Below are 27,936 nucleotides of genomic sequence, written 5' to 3'. Positions count from 1 at the left end.
GTAGGACACAGGTCATCTGCTGAGAATGACACTTTAGTGATCTGGAGAGGAGAATTTGAAACAGTAACTCTGGAAAATGAAGAACTCCAATAGATTGGAAAATGGTAGTTTCAAGACCCAATTTTAAGGTAATATTTCCTCTAATTTAGCTCTCAGAACTATACAATCCGGAATCCTCCTTCATGCTCATTCTTGTCAAACCATCAAATCATTTTCACCTTGTCACTTGACCCATGCGCTTTTTACCTCTAATATCTTCCTGATTTTAATCTAATAATTTCTACTTTTCATTCAAAGCTTAACCTAAATGTCATATCTTCTGTCAAAACGTCTGCTGTGGCTCTATTCCTTCTTTTCTGAAAATTTTAAGATACTTTTGTGTTTATTATAGAAAAAGCAAAGTTGTCAAGAAGAATTGCTTTTTAATAGCAATCTCCTGAGTACACAAAATTTAATCTTGAAGATTAATCACTTGATTGGATAATGTTAGAGTTTGGGATTCGTTCTAGATCATGTGATAATAAACTTGGCTGGCCGTTCATTGCATTCTTCCGAGCAGCACTCAATGATAGACTAACTTCTGGAGGTCATTTAGTGCCCAGCATTTAGTAGTAGTGGGGTTGGTAGTAGTTAACATTTACTGAGTACTAATAATGTTGCAAGCAAGGTGGCACCAATCAGGAACTCAATAAATGTATGAAACTCCCCACCTTTTTTTTTATTTTCTTGAGGTGACCAACACAGGTCAAGGTCATCTATAGGTCAGGGTGCCCCAGGAAAGCCTGCTGGACCTAGCATCATGGAAAGTGCATCATGTTTGTGAACTTAGTCTGAACCCTGTTGTAGCCAAGGATCCCAGGCTAGCTGAATTGAATCTTTCATAACCTCATGTGTTTATGAATAGAGAAAAAGAATTCTGGCATCAAATTCATATTACATTTTCATTTAGGGGAAATGGTTGGCAAGGAGAAAAATGATTGCAACATGTTATCAAGAATGAGGGCTAGTAAAGAGGAAGGAGATTAGGTAAACACTGGTGCTGTGTTTCTGCTGTTAATCATTCACTGGGCCAAAAAAGAATCTGTTCATCCATTTCTATTCAGCCGTCCCCAGTCAGCCAACCACATGGCTGTAATTCCGGGACTTTTGGTAGGCCAATGACTAGACAGCTTCAGGATATTCTGGTAAACTCTTATCTGAGGATGGACTAGAACCATTAGAGAGCAAGACAGTTTTCTTCCTTAAGAAACGACCCAAGGCACCATAAAAGAGTCTTCTACTGCTTCCTCAGCTACCTGCAGGTCAGTGGATTACTTGGGGTACCTTGGGGGAAAGGCTGGTGGTTTGGCCTGTTGAGGAGTGCAAGATTAGAAGCATGAGACCGAGATAAACACTTGGGGTGTTTTTAGCAGAAATCTGTTCAGGAGTAATGCATTAGGGTGTTACATGACTTGAAGAGTACTTTTAATCTCTTCTGAGCCTCAATTTTTAATTATAAGTGGGGAAATAATAGATACATACTCAAAATAAGCTGAAGTAGAAAAGAAGTAAGATATTGCTCTTGTTATTGTATCTTAAAGTTGAGTGTGTTGGTTTGTCACTTTTTTTTTTTTTTACCATATATGTAGGAGAGTTGAAGCAGGAGGTAAGCCAGACTTCCCAAAGGGGTTCAAAGAAGACCTGGTTTTCATAGTCTGCATTCTGAAAATTAATGCAATTTCCTTTGGCGATTTTATTAGCTCCTCTATATCTCCTTCACTATGGACAGTAAAGACCTTTATAACTGATAACAAGGAGGATATTAGTCAGTTTCCAGTTAGTTTTTGAAGCCAGAAGCCGTGGTCATCCTCACCTCCTCCCTCTCCCTCACTTGCAATGTTGATTATTATTTCTTCTTGAAATTCTCTTCCTGCTTGGGCATGACATAGTACTATTCTGGTCCTCATTTTAATTCTTCATCCACTTTTCTTTTTGTCAACTCCTGTTTTGTCTCTTTCTATAGTAGTACAAGGAGGATAAAAAAGTAGAGTATCCAGAAGAAAAAGAAGCATCAAAAAAGTTTATAGTAAGTGTAGATATACATTTGAATATAATATGCACACAGAAGGAAGGAACTGATAGATATAGAAATTCTACGATGTGAGGGAAAATGTGGAAACAAGTTCTTTCTGGAATCTCAAAGTGATGTGATTGAGAAATGCAGGCATAAGCAAGGAGACAAAACAATTGAGACTGTAGAAAATATCATTCTTTACAAAGGTACCTGAATTTTAAAAGGAGGAGTTTAGATACAATAAATACATTAACTTGAAAGTAACCTTTAATGGAAGAAGAAATTTGGGGGCTGAGGATTTTCCCAGTGCCCCTCAAATTGTACTGCATTGGCCAGTGCCAACAGCATTTTTTGCAAGAGATCCACCATGTCGACTATGGCTCTTGAGATGGTTTCATTTCCATAAGAATTTAAAATGTGATGATGTCATTGAAATTTGAGGGCACATGCTAGAGAAATTTTAGCTTTTCCGTGGGCATTTACAAAAGTCTGCACTTTGTAGACAATAGATTTAAATTTAATGTCAAATGATTTAAGTTTAATGTCGTTGTTTTCGTGATGAGAAACAGATTCTAGGAGCTGCTGTAGTTTCTACAAGATCACAAAATTAGATGATGGTACTGCTGGGATTCAAGCTCAGCCCTACTACCCTCTACCTCCATACCCTGTGGTCTGCTGAGTTCTGTGCAGGTTCTGCTGAGGCACCACCAAGAACAGGATGGTGAACCACAAATACTGCACCTGACCAACTGAGCTACCACACATCCTGAGAACTAGCAAGGGAAGTCAGATCACTGTATCATCTCTTCAAAATATACAAAGCACTTCTCACTCATTATTTCATTTGACCCTCAGTAAGGCAGTCAATCGTTCTTAAGGAGATAAAACTGAATTGAGTTTTATTTATTTTACATTTATTGGAGCACTATTATATGCCATATACAATAGTAGGTTAGGCTCCTTACAAAGACAGCTGAAGCCCTAGCCTGTTTGGCTCAGTGGATAGAGCGTTGGCATGCAGACTGAAGGGTCCCAGGTTCGATTCTGGTCAAGGGCATGCACCTCGGTTGCAGGTTCGATTCCCTGGCCCTGGTTGGGGCGCATGCGGGAGGCAACCAGTCAATGTGTCTCTCTCACATTGATGTTTCTCTCTCTTTATCTCTCCCCCTCCCTTCCACTCTTTCTAAAAATCAGTGGGAAAATATCCTCGGGTGAGGATTAACAACAACAACAAGAAGAAAAGTTGAATAAATAACTTCTTTGTCTTGAAGAGACTTACAATCTATTTCAGGAGGCAGAAGTGAATAGATACAATACAATGTGGTGTTGCAATTAAGGTATCAGGAATGTGCTAGAGGAGCATAAAAGAGACTGATATTTCCTGGTGGTGTTGGGCACTTCTTCATCAAGGAAGTGACATGATCTCAAGGTTGGCGGTAAGAGCATCCATGCACAAGAGATAGTACTCTATACAAATGACTGAAGCTGTTTAAGAATCAATCCCAGGGTGTGCTTTGGGAAAGGTAAGCACTCTCATGAACTTGAACATGGTGTTCGAAGTGAGCAGAAGCAGAGGAATGGGGCCCTAAGGAATTGGGAACCATGAGAGCTTTTAAGTAAGCTGCTTTTTAGGATTATAACCACACCAACGAGGCAGCTGGCTTCCACACGTTTGGAGGCTTTTGCAGTGGTGTAGGGTAGGGTGAAGGAAATTACGAGAACCGCACCCTGGACTATGGAAGTGGGGTGTAGAAGAGAGTGACTGAACATGAAAAGGGGCCACGAGAGAGGAGGCTAGGATGACTCAGGTTTCTGGTGGGGGCGGCTAGGTGGAGAGTATTTATTACTTTAGTGAAACAGAAAACACAGGGGCCAAGCACTATTCAAAGGAGGGAAGTGCATTCCAGGTACGTGGGAGATAGAAATGAAGCAGTTGGAGATACTGATCTGAACCTTGGAAATTAGTACTTACATTTTTAAAAGTTCTTTTTTTTCTTAAATATAAAATCTAACAAGTGGTTGCTAGGTCTGGGTGTGGGCATAGGAATGGGAGAAATAAGGAGAAGCTAGTAAAAGTGTATTAACTTTCGGCTATAAGATGAAAATGGTTTGAGGTTCTAATGTAAAACATGGTGACTACAGTGGATAATATTGTACGGTATAATTAAAATTTGCTAAGAGAGTAGCACTTAAATGTTCTTGCCAAAAAAGTAAAAGATAAATATGAGAGGTGATGCATGTATTAATGAACTAGGTAGTGGGGAGGGGGAGATCCCTTGGCAGTGCATCTGTATGTCAAATCATCATGAGGTACACTTTAGATAACTTACAATTAGTCCCTTACACCTCAATCAAGCTGAAATTTAAAAAATTCTAGAGTCAAAAAATTTAGCTTTTAGAATTATAAGTGAAGAGGAAAGTGTAGTGATTTATTTCTGGATTTGCAAAGAAAACTGACAAATGGTTACACTTTTCAAAAACAAATGTTAATTTTTAAGTATTATCCCAAAAACAATTTGCTGAGATAACCCGTCAGCATTATAGACGTTTACAGGGTTAAAGGTTAAGTGCAATTGGCAAAGCTACAATCTCTAAAGTCCAGTAACAGTCTCTTTGTTAGAAAAAACCGTTTGCAAGGTAAGTTTTATGAGGCAGGTATCTGCTTTTCTGCAGCTGCAGGGAAAAGAAAAGACTTCCTCCTTATTTTGCTGAGATTTCCTTCACTGCTTTTTTCAGGCTAAGCCCTGGAATTCCACTAGTTAGCAACAAGAATGCGGGGGGCAGGCCTGAATGGCTCAACATTGACATGGAAGTAACAGGGTAGAATAACATGTTTATTAACAATTGAGTTTATGGTGCATGCAAGGTTTTATACCTACAGGAGACAGCTGGGCCCAGAGGACTGAGTGATTCATGGATGACGCTTAAAGTCGTGGGAGTAGATGAGCCCCTCCCAGGAAAACAGTTAAGGGTGAGGGAAGAAGCCCTGGAGGGAAGGGTGAAGGGGAGGGAAGAAGGCTCCTGTGAGAGCCAGCATCTCTGCTCTGAGAGCGGCACTGGGTCTCAGTGAAAACCCAACCCAGGGCTTCTGGCCCAGTCCAGCTGGCTTTCCTCTGTGCTGGGGCTTAGAGTCCCCTGGGGACACAGCCATCTGCTAGATCCAGGTTGTCCCCATCAGTTGGAACATGGGGCTCCCACCAGACTACAGAGGAGTTAGTCACCAGATGCCAACGAACCGAACCGCAGTTCCTGAAGGATCAGTTCACTGAAGTCAATATACTGAACTTATCAAATGGTCAATTAACTTAACATTGTCTTTAAAAGCATTCATTTTGGATATATTCAATAATTATTCATATATTCTTTTAAAAATATTTAATGCATATGTTCTTTGTAGCAGCATTTAAAATAGAATTTTGTTCAATTTTCTGAAGGTAAGTATTTAATCTTAGGGTGTGCTTTTATGAATATACTCAATGCATATATTTTTCTTGTGACTATACAATGATAACAACTATAACAATTCATATGGGAAATTTTCACTTTATTCTGTTATCCTGATTTTTTATAGTAAAATTCTATTTTGTCAACATATTGATATTTTTAAATCTTTTCAATTTCACAGTTGTCCATAAACATGCCAAATATATTGACTTATCAAAAATTAAAGAAGCTTATTGCTATATATATATATATATATATATATATATATATATATACACACACACACACATTTATAGTTCATAACACTTTTTATTGCCCAGGAGAAATTTACCATATTTTATAAATTTCACAATTTAGTGGACTGGTTTTTATTATGTGGAACTTGCCTGAACCTCAACTGACCTCAGTCTCATTGGGTTGCTAGGACAGAAAGAGGAGAGACTTGAAATGGGAAGGGATGCACTAGGAAAACTGGGGGGTGGGGAGGGGAACACATAGAAAGGTGGTGTGTGAAATCCCAAAATGTGGGTTCTGATCCTCCCAGCCTTTTAAGAAAACCTCAATTCATTCAATACACATTCTATAAACACATCTTTTGTAAGAAAATCATTTGATAAATTGTTCATTAGGTTGAATTTATTTGGGGGCGGGGGTGGTGGCGCAGAATTGTCCTACCAGCCATATACAGAGTTCATGGGATAGGATGTGCACAGATGGGCTAGATTTGCCCACATCTGAGAACTGGGGGAAGAATGGTTTCATCAGAATTGAATTTTGAAAAGACAAGATTCTGTGGGTCATTACCATGAAGCTAGGCCCCTCCACAAAGTGTGAAGGGCCACTATAAACTCCCCCCCCTCGGCAATCCCCCATAGTCTGGGACAGAAACATCTTTAAGGGAAATACTAATAATGATAAAAGGCAGAAATTTTTCATCCTTCCTCTATTACATATAAGAAAATTTATTTTTTAAAAAGGCAGATATGATTTCATCAGCCCATCAGATTTTTCATCTCTGCTGACTCAGATGCATCTGTGCAAAGTCAAAAAGTCCCTGCAATTTTCCTCAACAGAAACATAGTATTTCGTTAAAAGTAACTTTATATAACGTTGGTTGCCTCAGGGAAGAGAAACTGGGTGACTGATGAGGTTATACCCTTCATCAAAATGAAGATGTACTTAGTATGAGTTATGGACACATGGGACTGCAGCCTCATCTGGATCTAACAGAAATGTCAGAATAAAAGATAAAATTCAACATTTCTGGTGACGGAAGATGATTTGACTGTGGGTGCGGGGTACACAGTGCAATGTACCAATCATATGTCATAGAAATGTACACTTGAAACCTATATAAGCTCATTAACCAAGGTCACTTCAATGAAGTCAATTTAAAAAAGAATGACTGTTCAAAAAATTTAATATTTCATTGGGAGTGAACTTTATATATTCCTTTAAGGACAGAGACTGTTTTTAATGCAAATTTAAGATATTTTTTTTTCTCCCAAGGGAAAGAAAATGGTGGTGGAGACAAAAATACCCTTCATGATTCTGCTTTAAACAAGTCTTTAAATAAATAATGAAAGCACATGTCTTCATATGTCTCTACATATCAACATATATAGATCTCTCTCTCTCTCTCTAGATAGATAGATAGATAGATAGATAGATAGATAGATAGATAGATATAGAGCCACTTTTTCAAAACTGCAAATTGCTTGATGATCCATTTTTTCAGTTGACAGCTGTTATGAGGAATTTCCAAGACTATACATGGCCATCCAACTCTTTTTCTCTATCTCATCATTTCCCAGCCTTTTTATTTTGTTTTATATTTGTTCCCTTTCCTCTAAATCCTCTGCCATTTCCTCGGTCACATCATCTCTGTGGCTCACCTGGTCAATTGTAATAGCCTTCTTTTTTTTAATGTCATTTTAAAATTATGTAATATTTTATTTTATTATTTTTTCCCATCACCATTTATCACCCATATACCCTCTTTCACTTCTGCTGCCCCCTCAATCAACCTCCCTGTTTCTTCTCTTTGTTTAATCTCTTATGTACACATCTGCCATAGCAATCTTCTTAAAGCACAATGATGTCACTCCTTAGCTTTAAAGCAAACAAACCCCAAACCAACCAACAAACAAAAAGGCTCTTTATTCCTCAAAGAGTAGCGTCCATAAACTCCTAACTTGGCCTTTATGTCCCTTTCAGGCACACCTTTAAGTCACCCCCTTCCTTAACGACTATCTCCCCATCTCAGGCACTATTTTCTAGCCACATTGAAATACTATCAGCTGGTCCCCAATTTGCCCTGCATCCATTCTGTAATTTTTAAAAATATATATATCTTATTGATTTTTTACAGAGAGGAAGGGAGAGGGATAGAAAGCTAGAAACATCAATGAGAGAGAAACATCGATCAGCTGCCTCCTGCACACCCCCCACTGGGGATGTGCCCGCAACCCAAGGTACATGCCCTTGACCGGAATCAAACCCGGGACCCTTCAGTCCGCAGGCTGACACTCTATCCACTGAGCCAAACCGGTTTCGGCCATTCTGTAATTTTTAAAGCATAACTCAGATACAGCCACCTCCTATCTCTCCCCTTGGAATTAATCTATCTTCTTAATAGAGCCCCCCACCACTCCCTACCCCAGAAGTTAATGTTCACGGTCTGTACCATTTGTACACGTCTTCTCTTCCAGCCTAGACTGTAATTTTCTTGAAGACATGGGTCCCATTGCATTTATCCTAGTGCTTTATAACAAGTAAGCGTTCAATGACTTTTTATTAAATTGAGTTCTTTCAGCAGAAAAATGGTGAAGATGCCTGAGATCACGTACCCTCCAAGAGCTCCGAATGAGACCCTGGATAGAAAGGGGAAAATGACAGCCTGGCCCTTCTCTAGGCCGTGGAAAGTCTCTGGTTCAACTCTGTTCCAAATGACCTTGGTGGCTGCTCTCTTGGCTACTGTTCTTGGTGAGTCATAGACAAGTTTGGATTGGCCAGAAGCATCTAAGATCATCCACTTGTTCGCAAGACTAACAAAGGGATGACTAAGCTGTCACCAGAGAGTCATCTTCAGCAACCAAGGGTTTGTTTGACCAGGATTTTGGATTTATCTGAAATTTGGAATTTTAAGGGGATTTGGAATTACTTGGAATTTAGGGGAATTTGCTTTACCCATGAAAGAGGCAGTTTTCTAGACACTTCTGGCTAGATTTCTCCTCCAGGAGTTTCCAAATCTGTCTCCCACCCATGACTTGACACAAATCTATCTGATGTATCAGCTTGACTGAACAATTTTCACTCCCAGTGGGTTTATCCAGAGTGGAGAGGGGGACCACTAGGACAGTGGTCGGCAAACTGCGGCTCGCGAGCCACATGTGGCTCTTGAACCCTTGAGTTTTTAGCGAAGGCCAGCTTAGGAGTACCCTAATTAAGCTAACAACAATGTACCTACCTAAATAGTTTAAGTTTAAAAAATTTGGCTCTCAAAAGAAATTTCAATCATTGTACTGTTGATAATTTGGCTCTGTTGACTAATGAGTTTGCCAACCACTGCACTAGGACTTACTAGGACTTCTAAAAGGTAAATCAGGTCTGTACTCGATTCTTGCTAGGAAAGCAAGATTAATATTTTTATATTTCAAGGGCTTCGTGTTTCTGCCTTTGTATCATTCAAAGTCCAAAAGGTACAAAAAAAAGTACACATTAAAAATACTATTCTTATTCATCTCCCAGTCATCCAGTTTCTCTTCCCTGAGGCAACCAACGTTATATAAAGTTACTTTTAACGAAATACTATGTTTCTGTTGAGGAAAATTGCAGGGACTTTTTGACTTTGCACAGATGCATCTGAGTCAGCAGAGATGAAAAATCTGATGGGCTGATGAAATCATATCTGCCTTTTTAAAAAATAAATTTTCTTATATGTAATAGAAGAAGGATGAAAAATTTCTGCCTTTTATCATTATTAGTCATCAACATACATGTATTACTGATCAGCACTGGATTCACTGAGCAACAGAGATAACAAAAGTTATTATTTTTCTTGATTTGAAGAGAAAAGAATGGATCTTGCTCTAAAAAATCATATTACTGAAAACACCATGATGCTGTGTGTCCCAAGCTATAACTTTCGGTGCTCTTTGTCATTTTGGTGTCCAGGTGATTGTGGTCCTCCACCCAATTTACCATTCGCCTTTTCAATGGAAGAGTTGAATGAGACAAGCTACAAAGAAAGAACTCGTCTGCCGTACACCTGCCGCCCTGGCTTCTTTAAGACCAGTTCAAAAAATAATTATATTAGCTGTGAAGGAGGCAATTGGCGGTACAATAACTTCTGTATCAGTAAGTATGAACATTTATTTTCTTATTTGTGCTTTTTCCTCTTTTTGCAAAGTTGTCTCAGGAATTAAGCTTTCTGAATGCAAATAAGAACGCTTGGTCACTGAGAAACCATCCTGTTTGTCAGTGGCTGGTTTCAATATACACGTTGCCACTTTGTGAAAAACATAAACAAGCCAACAAACAAATAAGTAAAACAGAAAAATTAGGAGCTACCTAGTTGCATGGAAAAATAAGTCTGCTCTTTACACTATAATTCGGTAAACACTTCTTTCAGAAGTTAACTACAAACTCAGTTTTCATATATTGAAAACCAGATTCGCCCAGCTGGGTTCAGTGGTTGAGCATCAACCTATGAACCAGGAGGTCAGGGTTCTATTCCTGATCAGGGCACATGCCCAGGTTGTGGGCTTCATCCCCAGTAGGGGGCATGCAGAAGGCAGCCAATCAATGATTCTCTCATATCATTGATGTCTCTCTCTCTCTCTCTCTCTCTCTCTCTCTCTCCATTCCTCTCTGAAATCAATAAAGATATATTTAAAAAACAAAAAAGAAAACCAGATTCACTCTTTACAAAAATTATAAAAAGTTATATGGCTAGACAGTGGTAATGCAGTTTTTAAAGAAACCTCATCCCAAATAGCTGCTGTGTTTGGAAAAAGATGCTGTGATTCTCTCTTAGTGGAGAATATATTCTGTGATGTTCTTCCAGGAATAAAGGTGTACAATATCTACTTTTTTGTGGTTCCTTTTGTGATCAAGGACTTGCATTTTTTAGTGGCTTAAGTGCAAAGTATATGCCGCTGACATGGAACACAACATAGCTCTCTGGTCAGTGTATTAAATCCATGGCCATAGTGATTTAACTGACCATTTTCCCCATTGGTAAAATATGCCAGAAAAGAATGAGATCAATTTTTTAAATTTTATTTTTCCTCCAAAGTAAATATTCAGTGAGTCAGAATCTGAAATAAGTGTGAATCTGAATCTCTGGTCTTTCTGGAAACAGAGTTCAAAGATAATCAATCAGCCTTCTTTTCTAATGGCATATCTGTGAGAACTTGACATCACTAATCCTCATTTTAACTTCTTTCTCTCAGGGAAAAAATGCAGCAACCCAGGAGAATTACGTAATGGGGAAGTGATCTTGAAGCCAGATTACTCTTTTGGATCGCATATAGAATTCAACTGTTTAGAAGGGTGAGTGTGAGGCCGTCTAGAAAGAACACTTTAAAACAATTAATAGCTGATGTGCTTATAGATTTTAGAAGTAAAAATGATGTAAAAAGGTACACACAGAATTCTTGCTTTTACTCTATCACCAGCCACCCGTTCCTCCCGTCCTTAAACAGGCATCTAGTTTGATGAGTTTTCTATGCATCTTTCTAGTGTTTACTTTTACAAATACAAGCTAAGAAATTAGTAAATATTTTTATTTTGTACCTTTTCAATCACGAATGTAGTTTTCAAATCCGGCATTATTTTTCTTCATCGATACACACTGAGTGGCCAGATTATTATGATCTCTGAATGCATAATAATCTGGCCTCTCAGTGTGTGTATATATATCTATATCTATCTATCTATCTATCTATCTATCTATCTATCTATCTATCTATCTATATCTATATACACACACACATATATGTGTACATATATATGTGTGTGTGTGTGTATATATATATATATTAAAGGCCCAGTGCATGAATTCATGCATGGGTGGGGTCCGGCCAGCCTGGCCAGGTGGAGGGGACATGGGCAGTTGGCTGGCCTGCCTGCTGGTCGAACTCCTGGTCAAGGGGATAATTTGCATATTAGCCTTTTATTATATAGGATATACACTGAGTGGCCAGATTATTATGCATTCAGAGATCATAATAATCTGGCCACTCAGTGTATATAGGAGGCTTTTCCATGTTTGTGCATAGAAAGGTTCCTTGTTAATAATTTTTTACAACTTCATAAAATTTTATTGTGGGATATATGATGGATTAATAATCTCTTTGATGGATCCAAGGGTCTTTTTAATTCTTTGCCATTCTGAGCAGTACTCCATTGCATTTACCTTGTACATAAGAAGTCATATCTATAGGGTAAATTTCCAGAGTGGGATTTCTGGGTCAAAGAATACATATATTTGAAAAATTGAAAGGTATTACAAGTTGTTCTCTCTTGGGGTTACATGGTTTTACAGAGTATGCTAATGTCTGTCTCTCCCTAAACTTTCCAACTAAGTGTGTTGCCAAACTTTGGAAAACTTGTCAATTTTTGGAAATTTTTCCAATTTAAGAGGTAAAAATAAAATCTCACTATAGTTTCAATGTCTATTTCTCTTACTATGAGTGAAGTTGAGCACATTTTTATATGTTTAAGAGATGGTTGTATTTATTCGTAAACTATTTGGCACTGTATTCTCTCCTCCTGTCCCCCACCCTACTCTGTCTTTTCTGCCAGTAGATTTATGTCATTTGTGTGATCTCAGCATTTATAGTTAACATTACTGTTAAATACTCATATATGTCTATAACTAGATTTCACTCCCAACTCTTGCAGATGAGGAAACAAGAAAGTGGGCTTTTCCATTCTCTCTTCCATCTCCTGTTATTTGTTACATTATTTCGTCACTGTCAGGGCACACAACATTTATATTTCATTCAGTCACCCCACTTTTGTTTTTGTTCTAGATTTGCATGTTCAGTGCTCACTGCCAGTTGTTTTGTAGTTTTGCTTTAGCTGAAATTTCCTGTGTCAGAGTGTGGCTGGCTATAGTTTGTCTTCTGGTGATTTCCTAAAAGAAAAGCTCCACGTGAAAATTATTAAGTTCTTGTAGGTTCAATACTGTCTGAGGCCTTGGTACTTAAAAGATAACATGGCCAGATATAAAGTCCTTGGCTGAGACTGACTGTTGTGGCTCACTGGTTGAATGTTGACCTATAACCCAAGAGATCAAAGTTTGATTCCCAGGGCATATGTCTGGTTTGCAGGCTAGATCCCCCAGTAGGGATGTGCAGGAGTCAGCCAATCAATGATTCTTACTTCCTCTCTGAAATCAATAAAATATTTTAAAAAGAAATTTAAAGTCCTTGGCTGATAATTTCTATTCTTGACTATTCTATAGATATTGCCATATATATATTTAGTGGACGTTGATGTAGAGAACTCTGCTGCCTACCTATATTTCTTTTTCAAATATATATTTTTATTGATTTCAGAGAAGAAGGGAGAGGGAGAGAGAGAGAGAAAAAATATCAATGATGAGAGAGAATCAGTGATTGGTTGCGTCCTGCACTCCCTCTACTGGGGACTGAGCCTGCAACTTGAGCATGTGCCTTTGATCGGAATCGAACCCAGGACCCTTCAGTCTGCAGGCAGACACTATCCACTGAGCCAAACCAGCGAGGGCCCTAGCTGGATTTCTTATTCTTAAATGTAACTTGGTCTTTGTTTGGCCATCCAGAGATATTACTTTTTATCTTTGAAATCTAATAATCCTACTCTTAGTTATTTTCATCCAAACCATTGTGTTTAATTTTTGTTGCTATGTGATATACAATTTTAAAATGTGGATTAAAGTAGTATTATACTTTTGTAATCTTTACTTGAAACACATTTAAAATAGCTATTTTGTGGGGGGTTTTGGGGAGGGTTTGCTTCTTCTTCAGGTTCTCCAATTAAGTATATGTTGATTCTCCTTTGCTGGTCATCTATATCTCACAGTTTTTTCTCTAATCTTTTTTTTTTTGTATTATTGTTTCATTTTCTTAGATTTTCTCATGTTTATCCTATTTCCTGTATTGTAAAAAGCTGCTAGAAAGAGAGGGAGTCCAGTTGGTGTGGCTCAGTGGTTGAGTGTCGACCTATGAACCAGCAGGTCACAGTTCAATTTCTGGTAGGGCACTGGCCCAGGTTGCAGGCTTGATCCCCAGTAGGGGGCATGCAGGAGGCAGCTGATCAATGATTCTCTCTCATCATTGATGTTTCTATTTCTCTCTCCCTTTCCTTTCCTCTCTGAAATCAGTAAAAATATAATTAAAAAAAAAAGAAGGAAAAGGAAAAATTCAACACTATGGTGCTGTTGGAACATTGATATGTTCCTATTGAAATAACCAGAAACAGTACTTTTCATTTATGTTCCTGACCAGGTTGGAAAAATTGCATTTGAAAGAAATTTAAAAATAAAGACATCCTTAATTCTCACTATATTTAATCTTATTAAAAGATTCATTTTCTTAAGAACTATTTATTTTTTTAAAGTTCTTATTAAATAAACTATAGGGGCTCTTAAATTGTTGAAGATATCATCTATGGTAGTGTTCAATCATATTGTAGGCTATTCCTTCATAATAGTACAATTTGAAATCATACTAACAATCCTTTGTTTTTTTTCTGTTACTATAATGCATGGAGGGCAGGAAGCTTAGAAATTATCAAGAGCATAAAAATGGGGCATGTGAACATGAAGTGTTTGGTACTTGGGAGAGGGCAAGCATCTGGAAGTCAAAAGGAAACTCTAAACGGGGAGAGTTTGGAGCAGTAATCTAGCTGGTACTCTCATCCAAGCTGCATAACACACTCAAATGAGTTGGGGTTTTTTTTGCCTGATATAGTCCTGCTTGAACTCTGGGTGAACTCCATGACTGACATCTAGTTGATGTTCAATAATACATTTTAGAATAAGAGAAACACACATCTCCCCACAGTGGTGAAATTTTACTGAATGGAGTGCTCAGTGGGACAGGGTTCTCTGAGAAAACCTTGTTTCTTCAATGTTAATATGGAGTAACCATTCTATTCATTTAGACGCTTTTATGCCATTTAATTTAGGGTAGGGACAATTCTATTAAAATCTTTTATCCTGTTTTATTCAGATATGTCTTAATAGGCCCAACCACTAGTTATTGTGAGATCCGAGATAGAACAGTTGGCTGGAGTCATGATTTCCCAGAATGTGTAAGTAAGTAAAGACTTTTTCTGATTTGACTATACACTGATACTGTGTTAGGTAATAAAACTCCTGTGCATGCTTGCTGCTTTTTTGTACTACCCGTGAGAATTTGAGTCATGAATGTGCGATTTGGAAAGATACCTCCCCTGATTATTTCTTCTTCTTCTCTTATTCATCCCAGTTGCCCGTTGTAAGGCCCCTCCATCTATCAGCAATGGGAAGCACAATGCTGGATATGAAGATGACTACCCATATGGCTCTTCTGTCACCTACAGTTGTAACCCCAGCTTCTCCATGGTAGGTGATGCTTCCATTTCCTGCACGGTGGAGAATAAAACAAAAGGTGTCTGGAGCCCCAGCCCTCCGACTTGTAAAAGTAAGTCGCAGTTGAATTGCTTGGCTTATCCTTTGAACTTTTCTCTTTTGTTTCAAAGAGCAAGGAAGAAAAATGGTTTGGAGGGAAATGAAATGATTCAAAGACAAACTACTTCTTGCCATGATGAAAGCCAGGTATTTGGTCAACTGATACAGATGCATGCTGTACCATTGCATAGTAACAAGCAGCACCAATAGCTCATTGGCTTTGCAAAGTAGGATGCTTCCCGTGCATACCGAGTCTACTGCATGTTGAGGAGATACTCAAGGTGTCTAGTGTAGCAACCAGCTCCACATTCCAGGTGGATCTTGTGGCACATCCATATCTAAAGGCTCTTTCACAGTGTCTTCGGTAGAGGAAGAGAGAAAAGCAAATTGGGACCTGGCTTTTATGATCTTTGGCCTGGAAGTAACCACGTATCCCTTGACATTGCAGCCTTTCATCCAAAACTAGTACTGTGTAGACTCTACCTAAGGGAAGTTGAGAATGTCATCTTTTGTCTGTTCAGGAATCTGAGCTGGAAATTTTGGTTAGCACTTTGAATGTCAACCACCTACACCTATGCCTACAGGGCAAGCTGAACCTACTCACCCCCAGCAAGTCAATAGGGCAAAGTAAGCAGGAATTGAGCTGAAAGATACCTTGGGGTATTACTCATCTGCTAATCTTCCTTTGCTACTCAATGCCTATACAATATCATTTACTATTCTGACTCCCCACAGGACACAATCAAACCAGGGTATGTGAGGGCACAGTACTGCAAATATGCCTGGGCTCTAGACTGCAGGGGCGATAATGACAGATACTGAGGCTGGAAAGTTAGGAGGGCCAGGCTATGAGTGGAACACGAGGTGGTTCTCTCAGGAGTTCAGGACGAAGGTGATGGAGAAACGTTGAAAGGCTTTAACCAGGGGATTTTAATGTATTGCATATTAGGAAGGTAACTGGCTACAGAATGGCCAACAATTTGTAGTAGGACACAATCTAACCCATAGGCACCATCCAGTCAAGAAGTGAAAATGGCTTCAACTGTAGCCATGGCAGTGGGTCTGGAAAGAAGTTAAGGGATTGTAGAGGAAATAAGGTGGCAGGACTTGACTGACAGCTGGGGGGTAGGTGGTGGGGGGACAGTTTGTTCTTTGCTTGTGAGGGTGCAGATGTCTGATATCTTCCTTGGCTGCCTCACCATCATGCATGTCATATAATCACCGTTGGCCACTGACCCACCCCCAAAATCATCCAGGAAGGTAGGTCACTGTAAGGGGAAGACTTGGGGACTTTGAGAATGTGTTTCTCTGAGTCAGATATGACTAGTTTTTCTTGAGATAGATAAGGAATTGAAGTTATCCAGAGACCTCATTTTCCAGAGGTTTTTAAAAGTTGAAAAAAGATATACATGTATATGCTTTTAAGAATGTTTTCCTTGTAGCTGCTTGATATGCACTGTATCAGGCTTTCGTGTTATACTTAGAATTGGATTAGCAATAGCAGTAATATTCTTATTGCCATTTCTTTTTTATAATCCACTGTCTTTCTTATGATATATTTTTTAAGGAGTCACCTGTCCCCAGCCATATGTTCAACATGGAAAGATCGCCTCCGGATTTGGACACACCTATACTTACAAAGACTCTGTTACTTTTGAGTGCAATAAAGGTTTTGTCCTCAACGGCAGCGAGTCAATTCGTTGTGGGGCTGATAACAACTGGAATCCTCCTCCTCCCATCTGTGAGATCTGTGAGTATGAACCAAAAAAGAACTTTAATGTTTGGCATCTAAAGTTACCCAGAAATGTTGGTGAGGACATATTCATATGCGCAAGCCCACTTGAATCACAGTAAAAATTTAAAATTTAGATAAATGATTTTCTTTTTATTTTTTTTCTCATGGGAAAAAAAGGTGCATGATAGTACACTGTGCAAGATCACTTAACATCACAAAAAACTGCCACATGCAGTTATGTCTCTCCTAAGGGGAGACATTAACACTGCAGACATTGTGCTATGGATCAGGCTTCCGGCTGAGCGGCACTCCCCCTGTGGGAGCACCCTGACCACCAGGGGGCAGCTCTTGTGTTGAATGTCTTCTCCCTGGTGGTCACACCTATAGCATCATAGCAACTGGTCGTTCTGCTGTTCAGTCTATTTGCATATTAGCCTTTTATTATATAGGATTATAAGGAGGATTCCGTTTTCAACAAAAGTTATCAGAAATGCAAAGAGATAGGAAAGATGATGATGAAAATTGCCTTTAAGGGGGCCCAAATGTTGGGCTTAGCAGAAAAGAAGTTCAAAGCAATTACTATAAATATGTTCAAAGATTCAAATTACTAACTGATGTCACTTGCTTTCAGCCTGAAGAAATTCCTTTAATATGTCTTGTAAGGTGGTCATCTAACAACAGTGAGATACCACTTTACCCCTGTCAGTATGGCTATAATAAAAAAGATAAACGGTCACAAATGTTTGTGAGGATGTGAAAACATTAGAAGCCTCATGTACTGCTGGTGGGCATGTAAAATGGTGCAGCTGTCTTGGAACAGAGTTTTTGCAGTTCCCTCAAAAGTTTCAGTTACCCAACAATTGCCCTTTTATCTAACCTAAGGGGAATGAAACAGATGCCCACACAAACATTTTATGTAAATGTTCACATCAACATTGTTTATTATTGCTAAGCACCCCAATGCCTGTCAACTGAAAAATGGATAATCAAAAAGTGCTATATTTATGTAGTGGAATGTCATTTGGCAATGGAAATAAATGAAGTACTGATATATACCATAACATAGAGGAAACATAAAAATATTATGCTAAGTGAAAGAAACCAGTTACAAAAAACCCTACATATTACATAATTCCATTTATTTGAAAAGTCCAGAATAGGAAAATCCATGGATAAAGAAAGTATAATAATGACTACCAAAACCAGGGCTTGGTGGGTGGGGCAGAAGATCGCAATAGGCTATTAATGAGTAGAGAGCTGCTTTTGGGGTTAATCAGAATATCCTAAAGTTGGATAGTGATGATGGTTGCACAGCTCTGTGAATATACTGAAATCATTGGATTGTGTATTTTATTTTTTTTATATATTTTTATTGATTTTAGAGAGGAAGGAAGAGGGAGAGAGAGATAGAAACATCAGTAATGAGAGAGAATAATTGATTGGCTGCCTCCTGCACACCCCCTACTGGGGTTTGAGCCCACAACCCAGGCATGTGCTCTTGACTGGAATCAAACCAGGGACCCTTCAGTCCACAGGCCGACACTATCCACTGAGCCAAACCAGCTAGGGCAGGATTGTGTATTTTAAATGGGTGAATTTTATGTCATATGACTTACATCTCTGTAAAAATATTAGAAAAGAACCTTAACATACATATAAGTTAAAATGTCTGAAGATAAAATGTAATAAACATCCAACTTGGCAGATGTTTGTATTATATTTTCATCCTATATAATAAAAGCCTAATATGCTAAGTGGCTGGTCATCCAGTTGGCCATTCAACCAATCAAAGCATAATATGCTAATGATATACTAAGGCTGCTCAACTGCTCACTATAACATGCACTGACCACCAGGGGGCAGATGCTCTGACTGGTAGGTTAGCTTGCTGCTGGTGTCCAGCTGATCAGGATTGAGCGAGACAGGCTGGTCACACCCTGGAGCCCTCCCATGGCCCTCTCGGGCTGGCCAATCTCCCATGTCACTTCCCGGCACAATCGTGCAGCAGTGGGGTCCCTCAGCCTGACCTGCACCCTTTTGCAATCTGGGACCCCTCAGGGGATGTCAGAGAGCCAGTTTTGGCCTGACAGTAGAACGACCAGTTGCTATGACATGCACTGACCACCAGGTAGCAGATGCTCAATGCAGAAGCTGCCCCCTGGTGGTCAGTGCACTCCCACAGGGGGTGCGCCACTCAGCCAGAAACCAGGCTCATGGCTGGTGAGTGCAGCGGCGGTGGTGGGAGCCTCTCCTGCCTCTGCATCAGTGCTAAGGATGTCCAACTGTGAGAGGGTACAGGCCGGGCTGTGGGACTCCCCTGCTCCCCCGAGTGCACAAATTTCATGCACCAGGCCTCTAGTATGATATAAACCAGTAGAATCAGGAAAGAGAAAATAGGACAAGACCAAGTCCCGGCTCAAAAGATGCTTGGAGTATTTTTGCTCTTGATCAGCCCTTTAATGAATCAGTTTCTGGCGTCATCTGGATGAGGGAAACGAATTGTTTATTTTTTTCCAATAAGTCAGGATATAAGAAACTTAGATTAATCTGGGACAGTTTTCTAGCCACATCTACCTAGCAAGCCTCATGCTTTAATTCAGAGACTAAACTTTCTGAAGTACAATGAGGAGAAAGGAGAATTAACATTTGGATGGTTGGCATGGACACGCAGGAACCACTTGGTAATATGTTTAGTAAGAATGTCTCTGGTGTTGTGCACATGTCTATTTGGGCACATGTCTATGTGTGTATTTTGGTGTGGCAGATTCACCAGTCATGGCAGGCTGGTTAATGGCTGAATGAACACATGGCACCCTTTGATAGAACAGGCTCATTGATCATGCTGCATCCCTACTCACAGAGCTCTTTTCCCTTATTCTTTTATGAACAGATAGTTGTACTAACTTACCAGATATCCCACACACTTCCTGGGAAACATATAACTACCGCCTACCAACAAAAGACGAACGGTATGAAGTTGGGACTGTGTTGAGGTACCGCTGTCATCCTGGCTATAAAATCGCTGGAAATAAGCCTCGGACTGTGACTTGTCAGAAAAATTTGGAGTGGACCCCCCATGCAGAATGTGAGGGTGAGTTTCTGTTTTTTAAAAGACTTTAGTATGTTAAATGTCCAGCATATTCTAGGATTTTCTACCTTAAATGAATACAATTGTGTTAACTTTATGGTTATGTTAATTCAACAGGATGACTGTTATTGCCAGAAGAGACCATAAAGAACTTGGAGTTTGAGGGACTCTCCCAATTTTTATTTGTCACGTGTGGGTGTGGGACCAGCCCATTTCACATCTCTGCCCTCCTACCAGTATCAATGTGGCTTCTTCTTTAATGTCCTAGTCGTAGAACTTCCATTCAGCCTGATTTGGTTGTTTTGAATGATGGTTGCTCTGTTTAGTTACAATTTTGATGTGGTTGTGTGAGGAGGCAAGTACTATGTTTACTTATGCCACCATCTTGACTGGCAGCCAATATAAACTCTTGAGAACATTCTTCCTTCTGCATTGTGGGAAGTATAATTGATTAGAAAGCTTGATAACGATATAACACTAGTGAGGCCATAAGGAGATAAATGTTATTTGTCATTGCTCTTGAATAAATTTGAAAATTTACATTTTCATCCAGGTTTAATCCAACTTCTCATTTTGGAGGTCCCTAATGCAATTATTTAATTGGAAAGAAATGACTAGGTTGAACTACTTTAGCAAATCAGGGACAGGGAGCAAGGACTCAAGGTGTCTCAGGTACCCTTGTCTGTTTCCCCAATCTCCTGTGGCGAACTCTTCCAAAGGTGGAAATGAGATGATTAGCCATAGGAGCCTCCTCAGGGTGATATTACTAACCTCACTCTTTATTAGCCTCACTTTTTATTTTTTAGAGGTTTGTTGTCCAGTACCAGACCTAAAGCATGGAGAAATCACTTCGCGAAGACAAGGGAGAAAAGGTTTAACAAATAAGTGTGAATATTTCTATGGAGACTCGATTTCATATTCATGTGGTGAGAGACGCAACTCTGAAGCTTCATGCCAAGGAGATGGCACCTGGAGTCCTGAAACACCAACATGTGGAGAGAGTAAGAGCTTATGGAATTATGTTATCTTAAAAGTTTCTTCATATCAAAGTCTTGGGGATTATTAAGGGAAGGGTTCAACTTAGGTAAAAAGAATTTCTATACTCTGCATGATTCTTAGAATGGGTACATTTGTTTAATAGCACTGTCTCCAGTCCAAATTTCTTCCCTCCCACCCAACGGTTGCTCCCATTTTCTTGACCTTCCTGGTTTCCTTTCCTGAATCAGTGAAGTTAGGTCACATCTCATAGAGCAGTGAGACTCCTGAATTATTGTGTTCTGTTTCTTGGTATTTATTCTCTTCTCTTTCAGTGTTTCTGGTCCATATTCCTTAACCTGCAGAACAAGACTCCCAAATCTATTTGGACTTGCTTCCTTTCTTCTGCTGCCTCTCAGCCCTTCTTCAGCCTGTCAGTGTGAAATGCCTACCTCTCCCTCACCAAGAGCACTTAAGTACTAACCACAATCCTCCTGTCTCCCACTGTTTTTCCATAACCCTATCTGTTGATGACCAGGAATAAGCACTGCTACCTCAATAGTGATTGTTTGCCTTGCCTTCTGAAAGAAGGAGCCCAAAGGAGCTCCAAAGTGACCAGATATCAGTCACAGTTGAGAAGCCAATGGGAATCTTATCTCCCCTAGTTGAAGTGGTTTCACTTTGCCTACTAGCGCTTTTCTATCTACAGATCACAGAGTCCAGAGATTAGAAGCACATTTTCCCCCAAAGTTCACTTAGAGTGAATATAAATGGGGTTACTCATGCTTCCATCTCTCTTGGTTTCTAGGCTCATGGACTTTATTTTTTTAATTGGGAACCCAGTACCATATAAAGGTCAATTTTTGATTTAAAGTGAATACTGTGTTCTTAAAGTTACTGTAAGTAATATTGTAAAGTCCCATTATTGTAAAGTACTGTCTCTCAACAGGCACTTCAGCTAAGCATTTAACAGGCCATTCCAATGTCCTAACACCGTGGTCGGCAAACTGCGGCTCGAGAGCCACATGCGGCTCTTTGGCCCCTTGAGTGTGGCTCTTCCACAAAATACCATGGCCTGGGCAAGTCCATTTTGAAGAAGTGGCATTAGAAGAAGTTTAAGTTTAAAAAGTTTGGCTCTCAAAAGAAATTTCAATCGTTGTCCTGTATTTATTTGGCTCTGTTGACTAATGACCACTGTCCTAACAGGTCTGCACGTTTTGGGCGACACAGTTTGTAATATAAGGAGTGCATTTCATGGTTGCATCCCAATACCATACCTCTTTTGCTGTGGTGGCATGTAGTGGGATCCTCTACCAATTGTTTAAACACTTTGTAATCCTTCATATAACAGTGCTGACTGAAATCCTGTTGGCAGGAGAGGAAAACCCATACCTGGAATAGTTGTCTCTTTCTGTCAGAATAAATAACTGTTTTTTCCAAGTGGAAGGGGATCCAACATAGTCATCAACCACGTGGCTTTTGGTTGTGTCAAGGGATGATATCACATCAGGGGCTTAGCATTTTTGCTGGCAGGTTGGATTGTCAGTGACAGCGAAATTCTCTGCTGCAGTGCATGGCCCTGCTTCAGTATTTCAAGGGTCTATGGTGTGATTGTGCCATTGACATTTGCATCTTTTTCTACTGTAGCCACCTCAGTACACTAGGCTCTGCAGGGTCTTAGGGCCAAGCAACAGAGAGGATTTCACTGCTGACTGGACTTGCCACAGAGCCCTCTCCTAACTTGGGCCCTCTTCAAACCTGACAATCTTTTCTGTCACCTAGCATATGGGTTAGAATAGCATTCCCATGTATGGAATATGCTGCCTTTAGAATCTAAAAAGTCATGCTAGGCATTGTGATTCCTTCCTTGTGGCACAAAGTACCATTTAAAATTATTCGACTTTAGTTTAGATGGTATAGCCTAGCATTCCCTGAACCCTGGAAATCTAACAATTTACCGATGTGGCAAATACCTGAACTGTTACCTCTATACTCTGGAAGTTCATCATATGAATTGTAAAAAGCCAGTGTTTCTCATCTTGTTTCCCCACCATGTCTTCTTTACTACTCACATGGAACACTGACAACACTTCTGGTCACCAACTGTGTAGGTGGTTTTCCCACATCACACAATTCTCCTGACACCAACTGGGTTCCCACAATTTAATTCATTCATAACACTGTATACCTGGAGGTAGTTATAGATCCCATAGGTTAAGGGTTCACTCCCACAAAACAGATTCCACCCACTTTGAATGCCAGATACAAGGAGTAGGTCCCTGGATTACCTCCAACTTCTGTCCTACTAGGCTACAAATCAGAGGTTCTTTGGATCCCCTCCTTGGGTTTGATTAATTTGTTAAAGTGGCTCACAGAACTCAGGGAAACACATTTGCCAGTTTATTAACAGATATGATAAAGGAGATGAATGAACAGCCAGATGAAGAAATACATAGGGCAAAGTCTGGGAGGGTCCCAAAAATGGAGCTTCTGTGCCCATGGAGTTGTGGTTCTTCACCCTCCCGTAGGTGGATGTGTTCACGCATCTGGAAGCTCTTTGACCTCCCTACTCTTGGAATTTGATGGAGGCTTCCTCATGTAGGCATGATCAAGTATTAATTAGGTTTCCAGGCTCTCTCCGGAAGAGGGGAAGATTCCAAACCTCTAATCATGGTTTGGTCCTTCTGGTGACTAGCCCCTGCCAGGAGCTCACCCAGAGTCACCTCATTAGAATAAAAGATGCTCCTAGTGCTCTTATCATAAAGGAAATTGCGAGGGTTTCAGGATCTCTGTTCCCAGAAACTGAAGGCAGATATATATATATATATGTATTTTATATTATCTCACATCATACTAGCGTCTTCTTGCTCATTCAATAGAATTAATATGATGCCACTGATATACTGGATTAATATGATATTGTTTGTATGTTCAGATGCTCATGATACCTGCAGACTATTACGAGAGGGGCAGGTGAGTTTTCATAGGACAAGGCTAAAATTGCAAATGTATGATCTTGACCCTTTTATGTGGGTGCAGATTGTTTCTGATCTTCTTTTCTGATAGGGTGGGAAAGAAGGACTTTGCTAAAACAGTGGCCTCATTTCCCTGAAGACATATTAAAGCCAAGTTACCATATCTGGTACAGTGTCTGTAGTAGGGGCTAAAATGTTGAGTGTTCAACAGTGTACTGTAATTGTCCAGAATTCTAATTTTTGTAGGAGACAGACTGGGGAAATAAATGGCGATATGATGAGAATGACCACTTCTGCATCTTTAGTTCTTTAAGAGTGGCACTAATTTCTCCCTTTCCCTCTACACATATATGTATGTATTTTAATGTAAATTTATTGAGTGACATTTTAATGTAAATTTATTGAGTGACAAATAAGTCATATTTTAAATTGACTTACCTTGCTTTAAGAGGTAGGGATCTACTTGGCCTTCTTGCATGGGATTGCTGTTACCACACAGGTCAATGACCCAATATGGAGGATGGAGAACTACCAATTTTGTTTATCAGATTATACTTTTGAAGACTATAGAAATGACCACCATGTGGTCTATTAGGGTGCCATCATGGTTCTTCAGCACGAGGCTTAGGGGAGGGCAGCCCAGGAACTTGGTTTGGGCTAAGTGACCCCTTGGGCAGAGAAGATGGCAGGACAGAACAGAACCTACAGAAACCACACAGATTCTGGGATGTGTTATTTTTTTATGTCCTCTAAGCTCAAGCTCTCTCACTTTATATCTTCCCAACAAGGTTGCTATTATCCTCCTGTCATTGATCATGGACGACCTAAACTAACTACACACACATTCGGACCAAATGAGGCTAGGTACGAATGTGACAAAGGATACATTCTGGTTGGAAATCCCAGACTCTCCTGCAGTTATTCTCGCTGGTCTGGTCCACCTCCTCAATGCAAAGGTAACTCCAGCCCACAGCTAAGTGGGAGGAACTGTCATGCAGGGATTGGGAATAATTTTTTTCCAGCCAGAAGCAGAACAAAAATATATGATTTATTTATTTTAAATAATTACTATATCCAAATGGTACCCAAAGCAAACAAAAGTACAAGGGGTATGCAGAATCATTAATCTCCCCTATTTCTTTCTCCCAGTTACAAAATTCAGCCTCCTTGAGGCAGCCCCTGTTCCCACTTTCTTGCATATCTGTGGAAATAGCCTACAGGTGGTACATTTTCTTGTGGCCTGGAGCAAAATTTCCATGGAAACTTGCTCTGGCATGAATGTAGGCTCTGGAGGGCTGATTCCAAACACCAGGAATGAGCCTCGTGCGGTGTAGGGCACCACCTGCCAATGCTGGAGGCCTGTGGTGTGGCATTCCCAGTTTGCAAACTGATGTGGGGATGGGCGGTGTGAAGATCAGGTTTGCTTTTTGCATGCATACAGGTTTAGTGTCACTTTGCCATCAACAACTCCAGGAATTATTTGTCACCATTGGTTCTTTGGCTCACAAGAGGACAATGGGCAAGAGAGAACATTTTATCCCCCGTGTTTTGTAGGGATCACAATAGGAGGGATTGTTGCTTTGATGGCTGAGTCTGGGGTCCTGTGCCTTTTTTATACCCTGTCATGTAATTTAAAGATGCTATGTCTTCAACAAGTTTCTTAACCTCTCTCTATTCATTTTTTCTTATTTAAATGGGAATAATAAAAGTGCTCACTTTATAGAGGGGAATGAGACTTCAATGAGGTAATGACATAAAATGGTGATCCCTGAAGAATGATATGAGCCAATGCTCAGTCAACATGGGAACTAATATTATTGCTCTCAAAAGAAAAAAGATAAGACAATGAGCAGCACCTACAAGTAGTTCATTTTAATCATCCCAGCCTGTGATAAGTCTTCTTTTCTTAGATTTACAGATGTCTTACCTGTGCTTTCCTTATAGCTGTGTGTCCGACACCAGAGATTGAACATGGAAATCTACTTGTGGTTAAGGATCAGTTTGTTGAAACTGAAATTGTCACCATCCAGTGTGACTCTGGCTATTCTGTGGTCGGTCCTCAAAACATCACCTGCTTAGAGGACAGAACCTGGTACCCTGAGGTGCCCAAGTGTGAGTGGGTAAGTGGCACAGTTCAAGGAACTTCCTGTGCTTTCAAACCCTAAAAATGGTGCCTCCCCAAAGCACTGTCCCAGCCAGCGAAGGCGAGATCTGACTTGCCAGGACACATTTCTGAGTCATTCAAAAGAACTCTCTTGTTTTCCCTTGGAGCACACATTTAGGATGGCAAGTTTTCCTACTCTCACTTAGAACAGGAAAAGCCGAGCCCCTTAAAGAGAGGAGGCTCTCAGAGACCTGGGAGTACTCCTACATTTCCTTTTCTAGATTGCATAATACACTGTGTTCCATGTCTAGATGGGGAGCCGAAATAGCCTCCGTCCCGACAGAGGCCTTGTGGGAAGTGTCTCAGGAAGATCTATATCCCTCTGGGAAGACTATAGTGGGGCCTGTGGTCTCCTGATCTTTTTGCTCTCCCATCAATCCTGGGGGTGGTCTTGTACCTGACCCTCTGTCCTGCATTGTGATGATCTCAGAGAAGCCTCCCAACCACTCAGCACCTGTGTCTCTTTTAGGTGGTCCCTGCAGGCTGTGAGCAAGTGCTAGCAGGCAGAACACTCATGCAGTGTCTCCCTAGCGTGGAGGATGTGAAGATGGCCCTGGAGCTATATAAATTGTCTTTGGAAATTGAACTCCTGGAAATGCAGAGAGACAAGGCAAAGAAATCCATTCTGGAGTCATCACTCTGATTTTCCCCAGAAGAGGCAGGGAAAGGTACCCTGCTGCCTTCCATTGAATATGGGTCACTTTAGTTTAGCAACTCTGCCATTCTTTTGCATTGTAATAAATACCCTAAAATATGATAATTTCTTTTATTTTTCTTTGCTAGTGCTTTGAGATTATAGAATTGTTGATAATCTTGTGACTCACATTTTTGCCTTTTGGACACAAAGTGCACAGTTTTTTCCATTAAAAATTTAGTTATAGAGCACAATTTTGTCTTTGTGGTCATTGAGACTCAGTGAAATGAGGTCCATATACAAACCCCAAAATGTATTTATATGAAGTTACTATATTAATTGTATTGTATGGGTCTTGCCTGTGGACTTGGGTTTGGGTCAATTATTTTTCCCTGGATTACCTCTACTCCATGTTCCCACCTGCAAATCACCAGGTCCTCAGTATTTACATTAAATGTCAACAACCCCAAAAACCTTGTCGATTCGCTCCTATTTGAAAACAGTTGCATCCTTTCTAAACCCCCAAGTGCTTGGTCTCTGACTTGCTAAGGCTGCCTCTCGACTTTCGTCTTCTATGATGGGCATTTATGTGGTGTCTGACCCACTTATTTCATCCTCAGAGAACAAACTCCGAAAGCTCGATGAATGTGAAGCTTGATGAATGCACAGCCCCCTGTGCATTCGCATGTCCTCCATCTGATCTGGTTCTCCTTTTCTTTAATAAAAAAATAAAAAGCTGTGAGCAACTATCCCACACACAAGGAGAAACCCCATACCAATCACTTTTATAGCTTGAGGTATGTTGGAGGCTCTATTCACGTCCACTCACCACTTCCTCCAACGTTGCAACCTCTGCAATGAGGTCCCTATACAAACCCAACAATGTTTTTACATAAAGTTACTAGATTCATTGTATCATGTGGGTCTTGCATGTGGACTTGGGTTCTCACTCATATTTCACCTCCACTGACTCTCCGGTCTTTCCCTAGTACACAGTACCTTATGCTTAACATTGGCCTCTTTTGATTAATTTTCCCAAACATACTCTGAAGAGGGATTGGTGTAGAGCAGGCTTTCAGTAAATATGCATCCTAGGCATATCTCTTGCGTCACCGTCATCCTGGGCCTCCAATAATTCTGAAGGTTTTTTCTAAGGGCTGCCACTTAGCTCCGCTCTCCTAGGATTCTATAAGCCCCACTACTT

General features: G+C 40.0%; 1 protein-coding gene across 2 annotated transcripts; it reads left to right on the top strand.

The window, feature by feature from the left end:
• Window positions 1–1,086: 1,086 nt before the first annotated feature.
• C4BPA (complement component 4 binding protein alpha) lies at window positions 1,087–27,006 on the top strand. Of its 2 annotated transcripts, none has more exons than XM_008154268.3 (12): window positions 1,087–1,301; window positions 8,316–8,482; window positions 9,674–9,856; window positions 10,954–11,053; window positions 14,722–14,807; window positions 14,980–15,174; window positions 16,729–16,911; window positions 19,787–19,987; window positions 20,791–20,985; window positions 24,723–24,890; window positions 25,879–26,054; window positions 26,568–27,006. In XM_008154268.3, the coding sequence occupies exons 2-12, from the start codon at window positions 8,320–8,322 to the stop codon at window positions 26,739–26,741; spliced, it is 1,824 nt and encodes a 607-aa protein (XP_008152490.2). In that variant the 5' UTR covers window positions 1,087–1,301; window positions 8,316–8,319; the 3' UTR covers window positions 26,742–27,006. The 2 variants fall into 2 exon arrangements, with proteins under 2 accessions (XP_008152490.2, XP_027985000.2); XM_028129199.2 differs by having other exon boundaries at window positions 8,313–8,482.
• Window positions 27,007–27,936: the final 930 nt, after the last annotated feature.

This window comes from Eptesicus fuscus, chromosome 22 (genome assembly GCF_027574615.1).
Source record: "Eptesicus fuscus isolate TK198812 chromosome 22, DD_ASM_mEF_20220401, whole genome shotgun sequence".
Taxonomy (NCBI): domain Eukaryota; kingdom Metazoa; phylum Chordata; class Mammalia; order Chiroptera; family Vespertilionidae; genus Eptesicus; species Eptesicus fuscus.
Note: the sequence above shows the minus strand (reverse complement) of the source record. Positions and strands in the feature narration are given on the sequence as shown.